Consider the following 15,025-nt stretch of genomic DNA (forward strand, 5'->3'; position numbering starts at 1 on the left):
GCGCTGGACCTCAGTGTCTGGGCTGAACAATGGGGATGGAGACGCTCCTTCAGGTATACTGGGCCATTTAGGGCTTTAAAGGTCAGCACCAACACTTTGAATTGTGCTCGGAAATGTACTGGGAGCCAATGTAGGTATTTCAAGACAGGTGTTATATGGTCTCAGCAGCCACTCCTCGACTGTATCCCTGGTTTAAAAAGCTGTTTGGGCCTAACTTATATACAGTGGTACCTCGGGTTACATACGCTTCAGGTTACACACTCTGCTAACCTAGAAATAGTGCTTCAGGTTAAGAACTTTGCTTCAGGATAAGAACAGAAATTGGGCTCCGGCGGCGCGGCGGCAGCAGGAGGCCCCATTAGCTAAAGTGGTGCTTCAGGTTAAGAACAGTTTCAGGTTAAGAACGGACCTCCGGAACGAATTAAGTACTTAACCCGAGGTACCACTGTATCTGAGTTTCTAACACTGTAGGCATGTGGCCCTTGGAAGGTTGCAAATAAGCAAATGTGGCCCTCGGGCTGAGAAAGGTTCACCACACCTGTTTTAAATACATACATACACATATATATGTATGCCATTTGCAGATGTTCTGCTTCACTACAGGAGGAGGACGTCACACCCTTAGCCCTGCTGGAAGAGGTCTGCTCGTTGGAGAGTCGCCAGGATGTAGCCACCAAATTAGTCAAGATCTTCCTTGGCCAAGGCTTGGTGCTGCCTTTCTTGGACTATGTGAACCTCCGTGAGGTTTCGAGAACCAGTAAGTAGTTCCTTCATATGTCACCTTGTGTGTCTGTGTGCCGTTTGAGGTTGGTTGCCCCAGATTGTGGCAGCAGGACCAGTTAGGCGCCTAGGGCTGGGTGTGAGCCCTGCAGTTCCATAGCATGAAAGAGAGAACCCGGGTTTCTGAAAACCTTGGTTTTCATTCTTCCATACGAGCAAGTTTCTGGCCCCTAAGGTTGCAGAGAGCGAAGCTTGGAAGCAGCAGTTCTGGGGGAGCATCTTCGCCGAACCTAAAGACTTCAGTTTGGGACCCAGACACGGAGCAGACTGCTTCTGCAGAGTTGGCCAGTGGGCAGGAGAGCAGATGGTGTGAGAAAAATCCAACGCATTAATGTAGGGGAGCCAGCGTCATTCGCAGGTAGATTTTCTCACTCATGGTGCTAATTGCAAACCCCCTCTGTGTTCTTTCAGCTGATCCAAACACCCTCTTCCGTTCCAACTCCTTGGCTTCTAAATCCATGGAGCAGTTCATGAAGGTGAGTAAATAGCAGAGGAAGACCCGGCAGGTGGCTATTGCTGAGTTCCATCTCCCTCCCTCTCCCTTTCTCTCCTTTTCTCTCTCTCTCTTTCTCTCTCTACACTCTGTGTGTGAGTTTCTGTGAAACATAAGGGGCTGTCCCTGAGCTGCTAGGGTGGTGGTAAATAAACAAATCTGCAACATGTGCCACATTTTCATGGGGTTTGGTTTCGGGTGCGAATGATGCCATTTTGAGGTGGGGGGGAGGCGGGGTGGCAAAACACCTGCCATGAAATGAGATGAACCACCCTTTGCAGAGGAAAGAAAAATAATAAATTTTCACAGCAAACAGGACAAACCCCCTTTTCTCTCTCTTTTTTTGCAAGCACTTGGTGAAAGGAAAAGGGAGAAGTGTCGGCGGTGTGTTGAGTTGCAGAAATCAGCTTGTATTTACACACACACACACACACACACACACACACATCTAGCCTTTCCCCCAGTCGGGGATTCAAGGCATCTTTCCTATTAAAAAAAGAGAACAAGCAAATATCTCTCTCTCATTACAATGTAATTATAATAATAGAATACCATATTTTTCTGTGTATAAGATGTCCCCATGAATAAGACGACCCCTATTTTTTTGAACCCAGAATGAAGAAAACAATATTTTAGGGTTGCCTAAATCCTAAAACGGGACGTGGATGGCGCTGTGGGTTAAACCACTGAGCCTAGGACTTGCCGATCAGAAGGTCGGTGATTCGAATCCGCGCAATGGGGTGAGCTCCCGTTGCTCGGTCCCTGCTCCTGCCAACCTAGCAGTTCGAAAGCACATCAAAGTGCAAGTAGATAAATAGGTACCGCTCCGGCAGGAAGGTAAACGGCGTTTCCGTGTGCTGCTCTGGTTCGCCAGAAGCGGCTTAGTCTTGCTGGCCACATGACCCGGAAGCTGTATGCCGGCTCCCTCGGCCAATAAAGCGAGATGAACGCCCCAACCCCAGAGTTGGTCACGACTGGACTTAATGGTCAGGGATCCCTTTACCTTTACTTAAACCCTAAAATAGAAGTGAAAATCTGGATGATCAGTGGTGGCGGTTGTTGAGTTTTCTTGGGGCGATTGCCGCAACCCCTTATTGCCTTATACACAGAAAAATATGGTAATCATAGAATTGTAGAGTTCCTATGGCAAGTGAAGGGGAACCTCTGACTATTCCTCTGACTATGCCCTGGGAACTGCAGTTCCTATGGCAAAAGAGGTGGGACCTTTGACTATTAATAACACAAGAAATCTCTGGATTCTTTGGGGTAAACCATGTGAGTTAACATGTATATCCAGTATACAAGTTTGCAGTAAGGATATATATACCCTTTGAACATTTCAGCACTGATGAAATGTTTTCAGTTATTTTTTCCTTTCCACCTGAAATATAGTAGTGAGGAATGAAAGTTCCCCCAAAATATCTGCTTTATATACATTATTTACACAATGGGCCGAACGTGATTGACTAATTCCGGGATTCTCCCGTAGGCCAATCAGGTTGCAGATTCACTTCCACCTGGAGCTGGATTGGGTGGCTCCTGCAGACCAATCATACTGCTGCATTGTTCTAGGACCAATCAGACTGCTGCATTCTGGGTCCTATTGTTCTAGGGCCAATCAGACTGCTGCATTTTGGATCCTATTCAACTCAGTACATAACACCACCCAGATGTGTTTTGGAAAACGTATTTCCCCTTCTTCCTTTCCACCTACCGTTATCCTAACTCTCTGTGATGCGTCAGGTGGTGGGGATGCCTTACCTCCACGAGGTGCTGAAGGCCATCATCAACCGAATCTTCGAGGAGAAGAAGTACGTGGAGCTGGATCCCTGCAAGATTGAGCCGAGCCGGACCAGGTAAGAGGAAGAACACTCAAGAGGGAGCTGAGGTGTGTTTTGCAAAGGACAGAAAATGAAAAGTGGTTGGGAGGGAGGAGGAAAGGAACTCAGGTACTAGATCTCAGCTCCAGGATTCCTTGAGAGGGACAGCTGGACTGGAAAGAGTTCGAGGAGAGGAGGAGTGGGAAGAGAGCGGAGAACACATCACTGTGACATTCAGAGCAAGAGTGTAGGAGAGACGAGGCCACCTGCTGAGAAATGGGGGGGTAGGGTGCCAAACGCGATGAGAAAATGATTAAAAAACAGTGGTGCATCGGGACGGGTGTCATTCGCAGGTAGCGGTTTTCCCCCCTCACCCAACAGTGCTAATTAAAACAGAAGCAAGAGAACCTGCCTGGCAGATGATTTATGACTCCAAAAATAATGTTGCGAGTTGGAGGGTGGGGCTGTTAGGGCTGTGTGCCTGAGACCCTTCTAATTCCTGCATGCAGCAAGGGTTCAACGGTTGAATTAGCTGTAATGGTCCCTTAAGTGTGGGCCGTTAAGGTAACAAAGGAAGTGGCTCTGTGCTAGAAATCAAATTGATGCCCCCCTCCCAGCTGTTAGTTAGAAGCATAGCTGTCAACCGTCCCTTATTCGGTGGGAAACTCCCTTATCCCAGTGCCGTGTCCCGCTGCTGTCCCTTACTGATGATGTCCCTTAAATTTCCTGGGTTTCATACTCGCCCGGCTATGGTTAGAAGGTCAAATGCCAGAAATGAGTTGTGGGTGAGAGAGAGCTAGAAGCTAGAGGCAGGCTGCACAGCTGAGAGACAAAGCCAAGCCTGTTTTCTGCTGGAATGCAAGGCTGTGGCTACGGGAGAAGCAAGGTCACCTTGGGGTGCTCACGCTGTGAGCCCTTCCATCATAGGCTCAGGTTGTATATAGAATCTTAGTGTTGGAAGGGACCCACGGGTCATCTAGTCCAACCCCCTGCAAAGCAAGGATTTCAGGTAAAACATCCATAACAGATGACCATCCAACCTCTGCTGAAAACCCTCCAAGGAAGAAGAGTCCATAATCTCCCAAGGGAGACTGTTCCACTGACAAAAAGCTCTTATTGTCATAAAGTTTTCCCATATGTTTAGTTGGAATCTTCCTTTTTTGGAACTTGAAGCCATTGGTTCGAGTCCTACCGCCCAGAGCAGGAGAAAACAAGCTTGTTCCCTCTTCCATGTGACAACCCTTGAGATATTTGAAGATGGCTATCGTATCTCCTCTCAGCCTCCTCTTTTCCAGGCTAAACATACCCAGCTCCTTCAACCGTTCCTCATAAGGCTTGGTTTCCAGCCCTTGATCATCTTGGTTGCCCTCCTCTGCACACGTTCCAGCTTGGCAACATCCTTCTTAAATTGTGGTGCCCCGAATTGGACACAGTATTCCAGGTGTGGTCTGACCAAGGCAAAACAGAGTGGGACTATGGCTTCCCTTGATCTGGATACTATACTTCTGTTGATGCAGCCTAGAATTGTGTTAGCTATTTTGCGACTGCATCACATTGTTGATATCCCACAAAACCCACAATCTCTACCGTCCATCATTCCGAGCAAACCAAACCCTGGGTAAGCGTCGGGAACCCGTGGAATCTCGCCCGCCTCAGAGATTGGGGTGGCATGCAACAATAATTTGTCAGAATGTTGTCCACCGAAATAACAAACAACTTAGCAAGGTCTGATTTGTTATGTATTCAGAGGTCTGAGCTTGAGTGTGGACTAAGCATTCTGAGCTCCTGTGTTCTGATTCAGTACATGATATCCAATCACAGAACATTTCAGGATTTGGGCCTCTGCCATTGGCCCTTAAACTCTGAGTTATGATTCGCAGCTTGGAAGTTTAGACAGCCAATCACGTTGGGAGTGGGAGTGGCCCAGGCCTTCAGAAATGTATACTGTATAAGCAGTTGCTTTGCCCCTGTTGTCCAGTTCTGTTAGTTCAATAAAGGTTCTTGCTGTTATATCTGTGTCTTGTCTCGTGAGCAGCTGTCTGCACTTCACTCTTCTTATGTTCTTCTCTCTGAATTTAGCTGCATTAAACATTGCAGACCTTTCTGAACTGGACGACACATACATATTTAATCTTAGCCGTATCACTGAGGGGAGATACCACCGCTAACATCTCTAAATATTGATACATGGGTGTTTCATACAGTTTAAGGCTTTTTGAGAAAAGTACTAAGCTAACCCCAAGCTATCCGAAAGACTATTCCCTCATAAGGACCTACCCAGGCTCTGAGATCTTTGGGGAAGGCTCTTCTCTCAGTCCTGTCACCCTCACAAGCACACTTGGTGGGGATGCAGGACAGGGCCTTCTCAGTGGCTGCTCCCAGACTTTGGAACTCCCTCCCTAGAGAACTCAGACTGGCTCCCTCCTTGCTGTCCTTCTGCCAACAGGTGAAGACTGTTTTATTCCAACAGACTTTTATGAAATCACTGGCTTGCATGTGTGTATATATATATATATATATATATGCAGGTTTTGGTGTCCTCGGGTATCTTCCCGTGTAAAAGTTGGGGTGTCTAGGCGACGTTTCGACGAGGTCTCACTCGTCATCTTCAGGCTGGTGCTTTCGGCTTCTTGTTACTGGAACAGAGCAGGATCTCAGTGTTTGAGTTCCTATAAATACTGTTGAGGAGGTATGGTGTATAGCCTCCAATGTTCTGGGCAGAGAGGAAGTTCCCAGGCTAGTGTGCCTTTTCTTCTTTTGTTCCTTAATTGCTTGAGGGATATCTTGAGTGATTTCTTGAGTGATATCCTGAGTACCACTTAGGTGGGTCATTAGGTGTGGATTAGTTGCTAAAGCCTTTGTGTCTTGACCTCTTGAACTTTGTGAAGAGTTTTTCTGAGAAGATGGGTGTACTACATTTAGTTGTGCTCTGGCTTGGCTTCGTGTATAGGGGCGAGCTGTGGTTTTGTGGCCTGTGCCAGCCAGATCTGTGTAGGGATTGCAGGGGGGTGCAGCATCCGGAGGTGCCACCATGGTTTGGCTACTGGATGGTGTCTGTAATTTATCTGTGGAGAGGGTCTGGGTTTGGGTCTGGTGTGGTTGATTGGTGATGGCGTTCTGTGTGCCTCTGGATCTGGTGTCAGTTTTTGTGGGGAGGGCTAATTTCCAGATGTCTGGCAAGCGGGATGTGTCGTCACGCTTGTTCATGTTGTGAGGGTAATATCCCTAAATTCCCTGTTGTGAGGGAACTATCCCTAATCAGAAACGAACTACACAAGAAAAGATACCTACTAAACCAAACCAACAAAGATCTGCTCACTCTTCACCTCAAACTCTGTAACAAAATCCACCCTGCACTCTGGGACAAATGCAAACAACTAGCCGTCTGGAGAGCTGAAACGGAGACCTCACATAAGACAGACACACATACCAACAAACTCCACAAACTAGAGAAACGCCAGAAGCCCAGCCACCCTCCACAACAACCCATGAAACAAACAGTACATAACATATCAGACAGGATCCTCACCTCAACTGAAACCAAAGTACTCTCCAAAGGTTTCAACTTTGCAGTCGCCCCGAGACGCATCCCCACGGAAAACATCATAGGCGGAGTCGAAGCTAGCCTAACCAAAATCAACCCAGATGAAGCCAATAAAATCAGACTTGAAGTCACCAACATCCTCTGCTCCAGCAAACCACCCAGAAGCAATTTACACAAAGAAGAACAGAAAGCACTCACCAACCTGAGGAAAGACAACAACATAATCATTCTCCCAGCAGACAAAGGTAATGCCACTGTTGTGATGAACACATCGGACTACCAAGCAAAACTATCAAATCTACTCCAAGACCCTACCTACCAACCTATAAAAACAGATCCCACCACCTACCTGGAAAAAACCACCAAATCCAAAATAAAAGCCTCTCCTATCAGTGAAGAAATCCAGCTAAGAATCATCCCCAGAGAAAAATCATCCAGATGCCCCAAACTCTACGGCCTCCCCAAGATACACAAAGAAGGAACACCACTCAGACCAATAGTCAGCTCCATAGGCTCACCTCTACAAAATCTCGCTAAATTTCTCGCCAAGCAACTCCAGCCCTATGCAGAATCCATCTCTTCACACGTTCCAAACTCCTTCCAGTTCATAGAAACAATAAAGAAGCAAAACCTACATCCCAATGACCTACTTGTGAGCTTCGATGTTGTATCTCTCTTCACACAAGTGCCCATTAATGAAGCCTTGACAGCCATTCAAAACAAATACAATCCCCCCGAATACATCTTGGACCTGACCAACCACTGCCTAACCAACACGTACTTCATCCACAATGGACAAAGATACAAACAGATAGAAGGAGCACCTATGGGATCACCCCTCTCACCGGTCATCGCAAACCTGTACATGGAACACTTTGAAACCAATGCTTTAGACAAGTCAGAACACAAACCCAAACTTTGGCTCAGATATGTTGACGACACCTTTGTAATTTGGCCACACGGGAAGGAAAAACTGGACAGCTTCCTCACACATCTCAACAGCCTACACCCCAAAATACAATTCACTATGGAAATAGAAGCCAACAACCAACTTCCCTTTCTTGACGTCCTAATCTACAAAAAACCTGATGGCTCCCTAGGACACACTATCTACCGGAAAAAAACACACACCAACCGCTACTTACATGCACAATCACACCACCACCCTGCACAAATAAACTCCGTAGCCAAGACTCTCATCTCCAGAACCAAACGCCTGGCTGACAAAGACCACTTGACAACTGAGTTACAGAATCTCTCAAATGTGTTAATTGCCAATGGATACCAGCAAAACAGGGTTACGAAGCTAATCCAAAAAGAAACACCCCCCAAAAACCAAGACACAGAAGAAAACAATGGCATGGCCCTCCTTCCTTATATCAAGGGCACTACAGATAAAATTAGCAAAATCCTCCATAAACACAATATCAAAACAGCCTTTTGCGCCAACCAAAAAATAGCCAATATCCTCAGAAACCCCAAGGATAAAATCCAGTTGGAAAACCAAGGGGTCTATGAAATACCCTGCAAAGTCTGCCCAGCCACGTACATTGGACAAACAAACAGACGAATAAATGCACGTATCGCAGAACACAAGAATGCCGTCAAAAAAGAAGAAAAAACTTCCTCTCTCTTCCAACACATGAAAGAAACAGGACACGAAATTAATTTTGCAGATTCCAAATTGCTCTCTAACATGGAACATCACCACAAGAGAATAATCATGGAAGCCATCGAGATAGAGAAACACCCTCACAACATGAACAAGCGTGACGACACATCCCGCTTGCCAGACATCTGGAAATTAGCCCTCCCCACAAAAACTGACACCAGATCCAGAGGCACACAGAACGCCATCACCAATCAACCACACCAGACCCAAACCCAGACCCTCTCCACAGATAAATTACAGACACCATCCAGTAGCCAAACCATGGTGGCACCTCCGGATGCTGCACCCCCCTGCAATCCCTACACAGATCTGGCTGGCACAGGCCACAAAACCACAGCTCGCCCCTATACACGAAGCCAAGCCAGAGCACAACTAAATGTAGTACACCCATCTTCTCAGAAAAACTCTTCACAAAGTTCAAGAGGTCAAGACACAAAGGCTTTAGCAACTAATCCACACCTAATGACCCACCTAAGTGGTACTCAGGATATCACTCAAGAAATCACTCAAGATATCCCTCAAGCAATTAAGGAACAAAAGAAGAAAAGGCACACTAGCCTGGGAACTTCCTCTCTGCCCAGAACATTGGAGGCTATACACCATACCTCCTCAACAGTATTTATAGGAACTCAAACACTGAGATCCTGCTCTGTTCCAGTAACAAGAAGCCGAAAGCACCAGCCTGAAGATGACGAGTGAGACCTCGTCGAAACGTCGCCTAGACACCCCAACTTTTACACGGGAAGACACCCGAGGACACCAAAACCTGCATATATATATATATATGAGCTTTTAAATGGTGGCGTGCTGCATTTTAATCAATCTGCTTTTAACTTGTTTTAATTCTATAGTTTAATTACTTTCCCCCCAATTATCTTCTGTACATGTTTTAGCCTTCTGTATTTTATCTGTGTTGTCTTCATTTGGGTAAGCTGCCTTGAGTCTCCGTCTGGGGAAAAGGTGGGATGTAGATAAGAACAACAACAGATAATCATGTGATAAGGCCGCTGTGGTGTGGCAAGTGTTAACAGCTGACATATTTGTGCACTATGCTTGTGTTATGTGACGGACAACAGCCTCAGCCGTGCCTGCAGAAGAGCGTCATACAGACGGAGGGTATTTCTGCTGAAATGGCTAATAGGACATTAGCACTGAGGATGTGGGGCTGGCTCACGGAAAGGACTCCGGCTGCTCTAGAGATAGAAGCCTTCCTGGGAGAGATGCTCTTTGTGCAGGTTGCTAGGCAACACCATCTCCGGGATGCTGCCAGAGTGTGACATTGGCAGGGATGCTCAACGTGGATTTGCTGAGGGTCTGACTGCTGAAAAGCAGGGAAGTTTGGGTGGAACCCAGCTTGCTGAGAGGGGTTTGCAGTTGGTTAAAACAAGCAGAGTAAGGGACCATATACAGTGCATTACAATAACTCAGCCTTGAGGTTAACAATGCATGAACTTACAGTGGCAAGTCCAGGGACAGCTATGGCTGGTGAACCAGATGGAGCTGGTATTTTCTTACTCTGCAAACATCTCTGTGGGCGATTGCAGCAGGTAGTCTAATCTCTAGCCAAATTCACAAGCCATACACACACCAAAGAGCTGCTCCAGTGAGTAACTGAGCTCAGTTTCAATATCTTCTCTGTGTCTGGAGCTTGTAACAATCAGCAGGGGGCAGCACTGTGTGGTGGTTGAGTTATGTGTGGGTCAAGGGTCTCTCGTGCACATCACCCACCCATCCCCACCCCACGTTTTCCATTTCTCTCAGGCGGATCTCTTTCAAAAGCTCCCTGTCCGAGGCCCAGATCCGAGAAAGCAGCCTGGAGGTGCTGACAGGATACCTGGGTGACATTGTGGAGTCCATCGTGAGCTCTACGGAAAAATGTCCCCCCATCATGCGAGTGGCTTTCAAACAGCTGCACAAGCGAGTGGACGACCACTTCCCAGAGGCAGAGAATCAGGTGTGACATTTTCTGTCCCATAACCACTCCCTCCGCCAAATAGCAAGTCTTGGGGAGGTCATTCATCATCCATGTTTCCAAGGGATTTGGCGTTCTGCGATCCAAGCTGCTTCTGCTGGGGTTGGTTAAGCAACAGTTAGGGAGGTCAACAGTAGGTGGCGCTGGACCCAATGATAGGCAGACACAGCTCAGGGCCCCTTCAGAAAAGTGATTACCCCTCCCTTTGTGCTTTCTGTAAGCACATCATTGGCCACATTCACACCATACATTTAAAGCACAGTCGTACCTTGGTTTTTGAACAGCCTAGTTCTCAAACATTTGGGTTCCTGAATGATCAAAACCTGGAAGTGACTGTTCCGGTTTATGAACATTCTTTTGAAAGCCAAACATCCGACGGCGCTTCTGAGGCTTCCTGCAGCCAGCCAGAAGCTGTGATTTGGAAGTCGAACGCTTTGGAAGTCGAACGGATTTCCAGAACGGATTCCGTTGGACTTCCAAGGTACGAATGTACTATGATACCATTTTAAACAGTTATGGCTTCCCCCAAAGAATTCTGGGAGCTGTAGTTTGTTAAGGGTGCTGAGATTTGTTAAGAGACCCCATTCACAGAGCTACAATTCTCAGAGTAAAGGTAAAGGGATCATTAGGTCCAGTCGTGACGGACTCTGGGGTTGTGGCGCTCATCTCGCTTTATTGGCCAAGGGAGCTGGCGTACAGCTTCCGGGTCATGTGGCTAGCATGACTAAGCCACTTCTGGCGAACCAGAGCAGTGCATGGAAACGCCGTTTACCTTCCCGCCGGAGTGGTACCTATTTATCTACTTACACTTTGACGTGCTTTCGAACTGCTAGGTTGGCAGGAGCAGGGACTGAGCAACGGGAGCTCACCCCTTCGCAGGGATTCGAACCACTGACCTTCTGATCGGCAAGTCCTAGGCTCTGTGGTTTAACCCACAGCGTCACCCGCGTCCCAATTCTCAGAGTAGTTCAACAATAAATCCTTCTTTGCAGGGAACCCTTGGATGCAACCCAAAGTTTAGTTTGGGTGTGTGGTGTGCTTTAGCAATGGCTGTTTGGCAATGGAAAACTTTTTTTATAATTGTGATCAGCCCTAACTTCTGGATGTGAACCACACTTGGCGTCTTTGCTTTCCTTTCAGGATGCCAAATACATTGCCATCAGTGGGTTCCTCTTCCTTCGCTTCTTTGCTCCAGCCATCCTGACCCCCAAGTTGTTCAACCTCCGAGACCAGCATGCAGACACCCAGACCAGCCGGACCCTCCTGCTCTTGGCCAAGGTAACAGTCAGCATCCTGCTCTCACTGGGGCCAACCAGATGCCCCAATGGGAAGCCTGCAAGCAGGATCCGAGCACAAGGGCCTTCTCCCATCCTGGGGGTTCCAGTAGCTGGTACTCAGAAGCATTGCTGCCTCTGACCATCATGGTTGTTAGCCATCACCAGACCCTCCAAGTATCCCTATTTTCCAGGGACAGTCCTGGATTTACAGAAGCCGTCCCAGTTTCTGATTCGATCCTGAAATGCCCCACTTTTCCTTAGGATGTCCCTTTTTTCATCAGAGAAATGTTGGAGGGTATGGAATAGGATGTCTCTATTTTCATTGGAGAAATGTTGGAGGGTATGGAATAGGATGTCTCTATTTTCATTGGAGAAATGTTGGAGGGGATGTCTATTTTCATCGGATGGAGGGTATGGAATAGGACACCTCTATTTTCTTTGGAGAACTGTTGGAGGAGATGTCTCTATTTTCATCAAAGAAATGTTGGAGGGTATGGAATACAACGTCTCTATTTTCATTGGAGAACTGTTGGGCAGAACTTTCTATTTTCATTGGTTAAATGTTGGAGGGTATGCCTCATGTGGGAACAAGTTCCTCTCTTTAACTATGTACAGTGGTACCTCGGGTTACAGACGCTTCAGGTTACAGACGCTTCAGGTTACAGACTCCGCTAACCCACAAATAGTACCTCAGGTTAAGAAATTTGCTTCAGGATGAGAACAGAAATCGCGTGGCGGCGGTGCAGCAGCAGCGAGAGGCCCCATTAGCTAAAGTGGTGTCTCAGGTTAAGAACAGTTTCAGGTTTAAGAACGGACCTCCAGAACGAATTAAGTTCTTAACCCAAGGTACCACTGTACTGCGTGAAAAAAAGACTTTCTTTTCTCTCTTCTGAATCTTCCATCATTCAGCTCCATTTGATGCCCACAAGTTAGGAGAGAGGAGGGAAAACCACCACTTCATACTTGATTTTTCTCTAAACTAAAAATTCCTAAAAGCTGTGCCCTTTCTTTGCATGGGAGCCACTTCATCCCTTTGATCATTTCGGTTCCTGTGAGGGCACAGCTGGCAAAGCTTTAGAGACTCTTCCCACTAGACTTTTATGAACTGGCCATTCCCTTCCCCTGGAGTCACCTCTTTGCCTATCTCTGTCTCTCCCCCCCCCCCCCCCGGAAGGCAGTGCAGAGCATTGGCAACCTGGGGCTTCAACTGGGTCACGGCAAGGAGCAGTGGATGGAACCTTTGCACCCCTTCATCCTGTCTAGCATTGGGCAAGTCAAGGAGTTCCTGGATTGGCTCATCAACGTGGACTGCGAGAACGGTGAGCTCTAATGGGCCACGTGTCCAGGAAGCTGGGACTGAGGGTACGGGTGGGAATTTGATTCTGCTTGCATAAAAAATAAAATAAAATAAAATATATATTATTATTTATACCCCGCCCATCTGGTTGGCTTTCCCCAGCCACTCTGGGCAGCTTCCAGCAAAATTAAAAGCACAATGAACCATCAAACATCAAAAACTTCCCTAAACAGGGCTGCCTTCAGATGTCTTCTAAAAATCAGATAGCTGTTTATTTCCTTGACACCTGGTGGGAGGGCGTTCCACAGGGCGGGCGCCACTACCGAGAAGGCCCTCTGCCTGGTTCCCTCTAACCTCGCGGTGAGGGAACCGCCAGAAGGCCCTCGGAGCTGGACCTCAGTGTCCGGGCTGAACAATGGGGGGGTGGGGTGGAGATACTCCTTCAGGTACACTGGGCCGAGGCCGTTTAGGGCTTTAAAGGTCAGCACCCTTTGAATTGTGCTCGGAAACGTACTAAATGCAAACTTACCTAATTCACACTTTGCAAAACAATACATGCACCTGAATAAAATGTATACCAATATACACACTGTTGCAGAGACCACAAGACCAAGGCCCAATCCACACCGTACGTGGAAAGCACTATGGTACCACTTTAAACACTTGTGGTTTTCCCTAGAGAATTCTGGGAGCCGTATTTTGTTGATGGTGCCAAGAGTTGTTAGGATGCCCCTATTCCCCTCCCAGAGCTACAATTCCCAGAGTTCCTTGGGAAGAGAGATTGATTGTTCAACCACTTGGGGAATTGTAGCTCTGTGAGGAGAGGAGGGGTCTTCTCACAACCCTCAGCAAGCACCCTTAATAAACTATGACTCCTGGGCTACTTTGGGGACCCCTATTCCCTTCTTAGTGGTAAAGTTGGAACAGAAAATGATGTCTTCTTCAATCTCTAGACCGGGAGCTCAGGAGTTACAGCCAGGGGACTCCTCTCCAGCACTTGCCACCTGAGGCCACTGCCTCATTGTGCCTAATGTTAGGGCCGGCCCTGTACAATTTGCATGCATGTATACAGGTGCCTTGGGGTGGTTTTTAGCCCTGGCCAAAGCAATAACAGGGTGGGGTGGGGTGTTCACAGGGTTCCAAGGCTTTTAGCATATGAGAAATCAGTGTGCCTCCCTTTCTTTTCTCCAGGAGCAAGTGAGAAGAAGCCCTGGACGCTCTTCCACCCCTCGGCCACCATCAAGGAGGGCTACCTCAACAAGCGCAAGGCTGAGGGCCTCCACTTGGTCTCGCGGTTCACCTTCAAAAAACGCTACTTCTGGCTGAGCAACGAGAGCCTTTCGTATTCCAAATCTCCCGAGTGGCAGGTGGGCACCTTTCCCCAGAGGGGGGCAGAGGGCGGAGGACGCAAGGGGAACGCAAAAACTCAGGGTTGCAGGCCGTTCAAAGGTGTGTCTTATCCACAACAAAGCAAACAGTCAAAGGGCAGTGAAGTGCAGATTCATGAGGCAAGACGCAGTGATAACAGCAAGAACCTTTATTGAACTACATAACTGGACAACAGGGGCAAAGCAACTGCTTATATACATTTCTGAAAGCCTGGGCCACTCCCACTCCCAACATAATTGGCTGTCTAAACTTCCAAGCTGCGAATCATGACTCAGAGTTTAATGGCCAATGGCAGAGGCCCAAATCCTGAAATGTTCTGTGATTGGATATCATGTGTCGAATCAGAACACAGGGGTTCAGAATCCTTAGTCCTGGCTCAGGCAAACACAGACCACAGACTGCGTAATAGACAGCTTTTGCCCAAGGAGGCGTTGCTTCTCAGGACCTCTCAGAAGCTGTGCCTGGGCCAGGAGTGACGAACATTTTCCAGCCAGGGGCCGCATTGCCTTCCAGGCAACATCCCAAGGGCCACATCCCAAAGTGTGGGGGACCAAAGGTAAAAGTAGGTGGAGCAATGAGGTCATGTTTGCTTTTGTGCAGTGGTCTAGTTCATCTACACAGACACTGTTCTTTGCCCAGGCAAACAAGAGGCATGAACCGAGTTCAAGGACACATCTTGCCCAGGCAAAAGCACTCGAAGGGGGTGTAAATAAGGGCCAGTGAGGGGTGTGGCTTGTGGATGTGAGGGGTGTTGCCTGAGAGAAAGGCCTAGAGAGCTGAA

The 15,025-nt window shown here is 47.6% G+C and overlaps 1 protein-coding gene across 1 annotated transcript in view; it reads left to right on the top strand.

Moving 5' to 3' along the window:
* RASAL1 (RAS protein activator like 1) overlaps positions 1-15,025 on the top strand; it is a 67,890-nt gene that overhangs the window by 35,442 nt on the left and 17,423 nt on the right. The window contains exons 10-16 of the mRNA XM_028710100.2: positions 604-757; positions 1,192-1,256; positions 3,017-3,129; positions 10,071-10,263; positions 11,422-11,559; positions 12,733-12,877; positions 14,047-14,222. Of these exons, the coding sequence (XP_028565933.2) occupies positions 604-757; positions 1,192-1,256; positions 3,017-3,129; positions 10,071-10,263; positions 11,422-11,559; positions 12,733-12,877; positions 14,047-14,222 (984 nt within the window). The remainder of the gene's footprint in view (positions 1-603; positions 758-1,191; positions 1,257-3,016; positions 3,130-10,070; positions 10,264-11,421; positions 11,560-12,732; positions 12,878-14,046; positions 14,223-15,025) is intronic.

The sequence above is a fragment of the Podarcis muralis genome, chromosome 16 (assembly GCF_964188315.1).
Source record: "Podarcis muralis chromosome 16, rPodMur119.hap1.1, whole genome shotgun sequence".
Lineage (NCBI taxonomy): Eukaryota > Metazoa > Chordata > Lepidosauria > Squamata > Lacertidae > Podarcis > Podarcis muralis.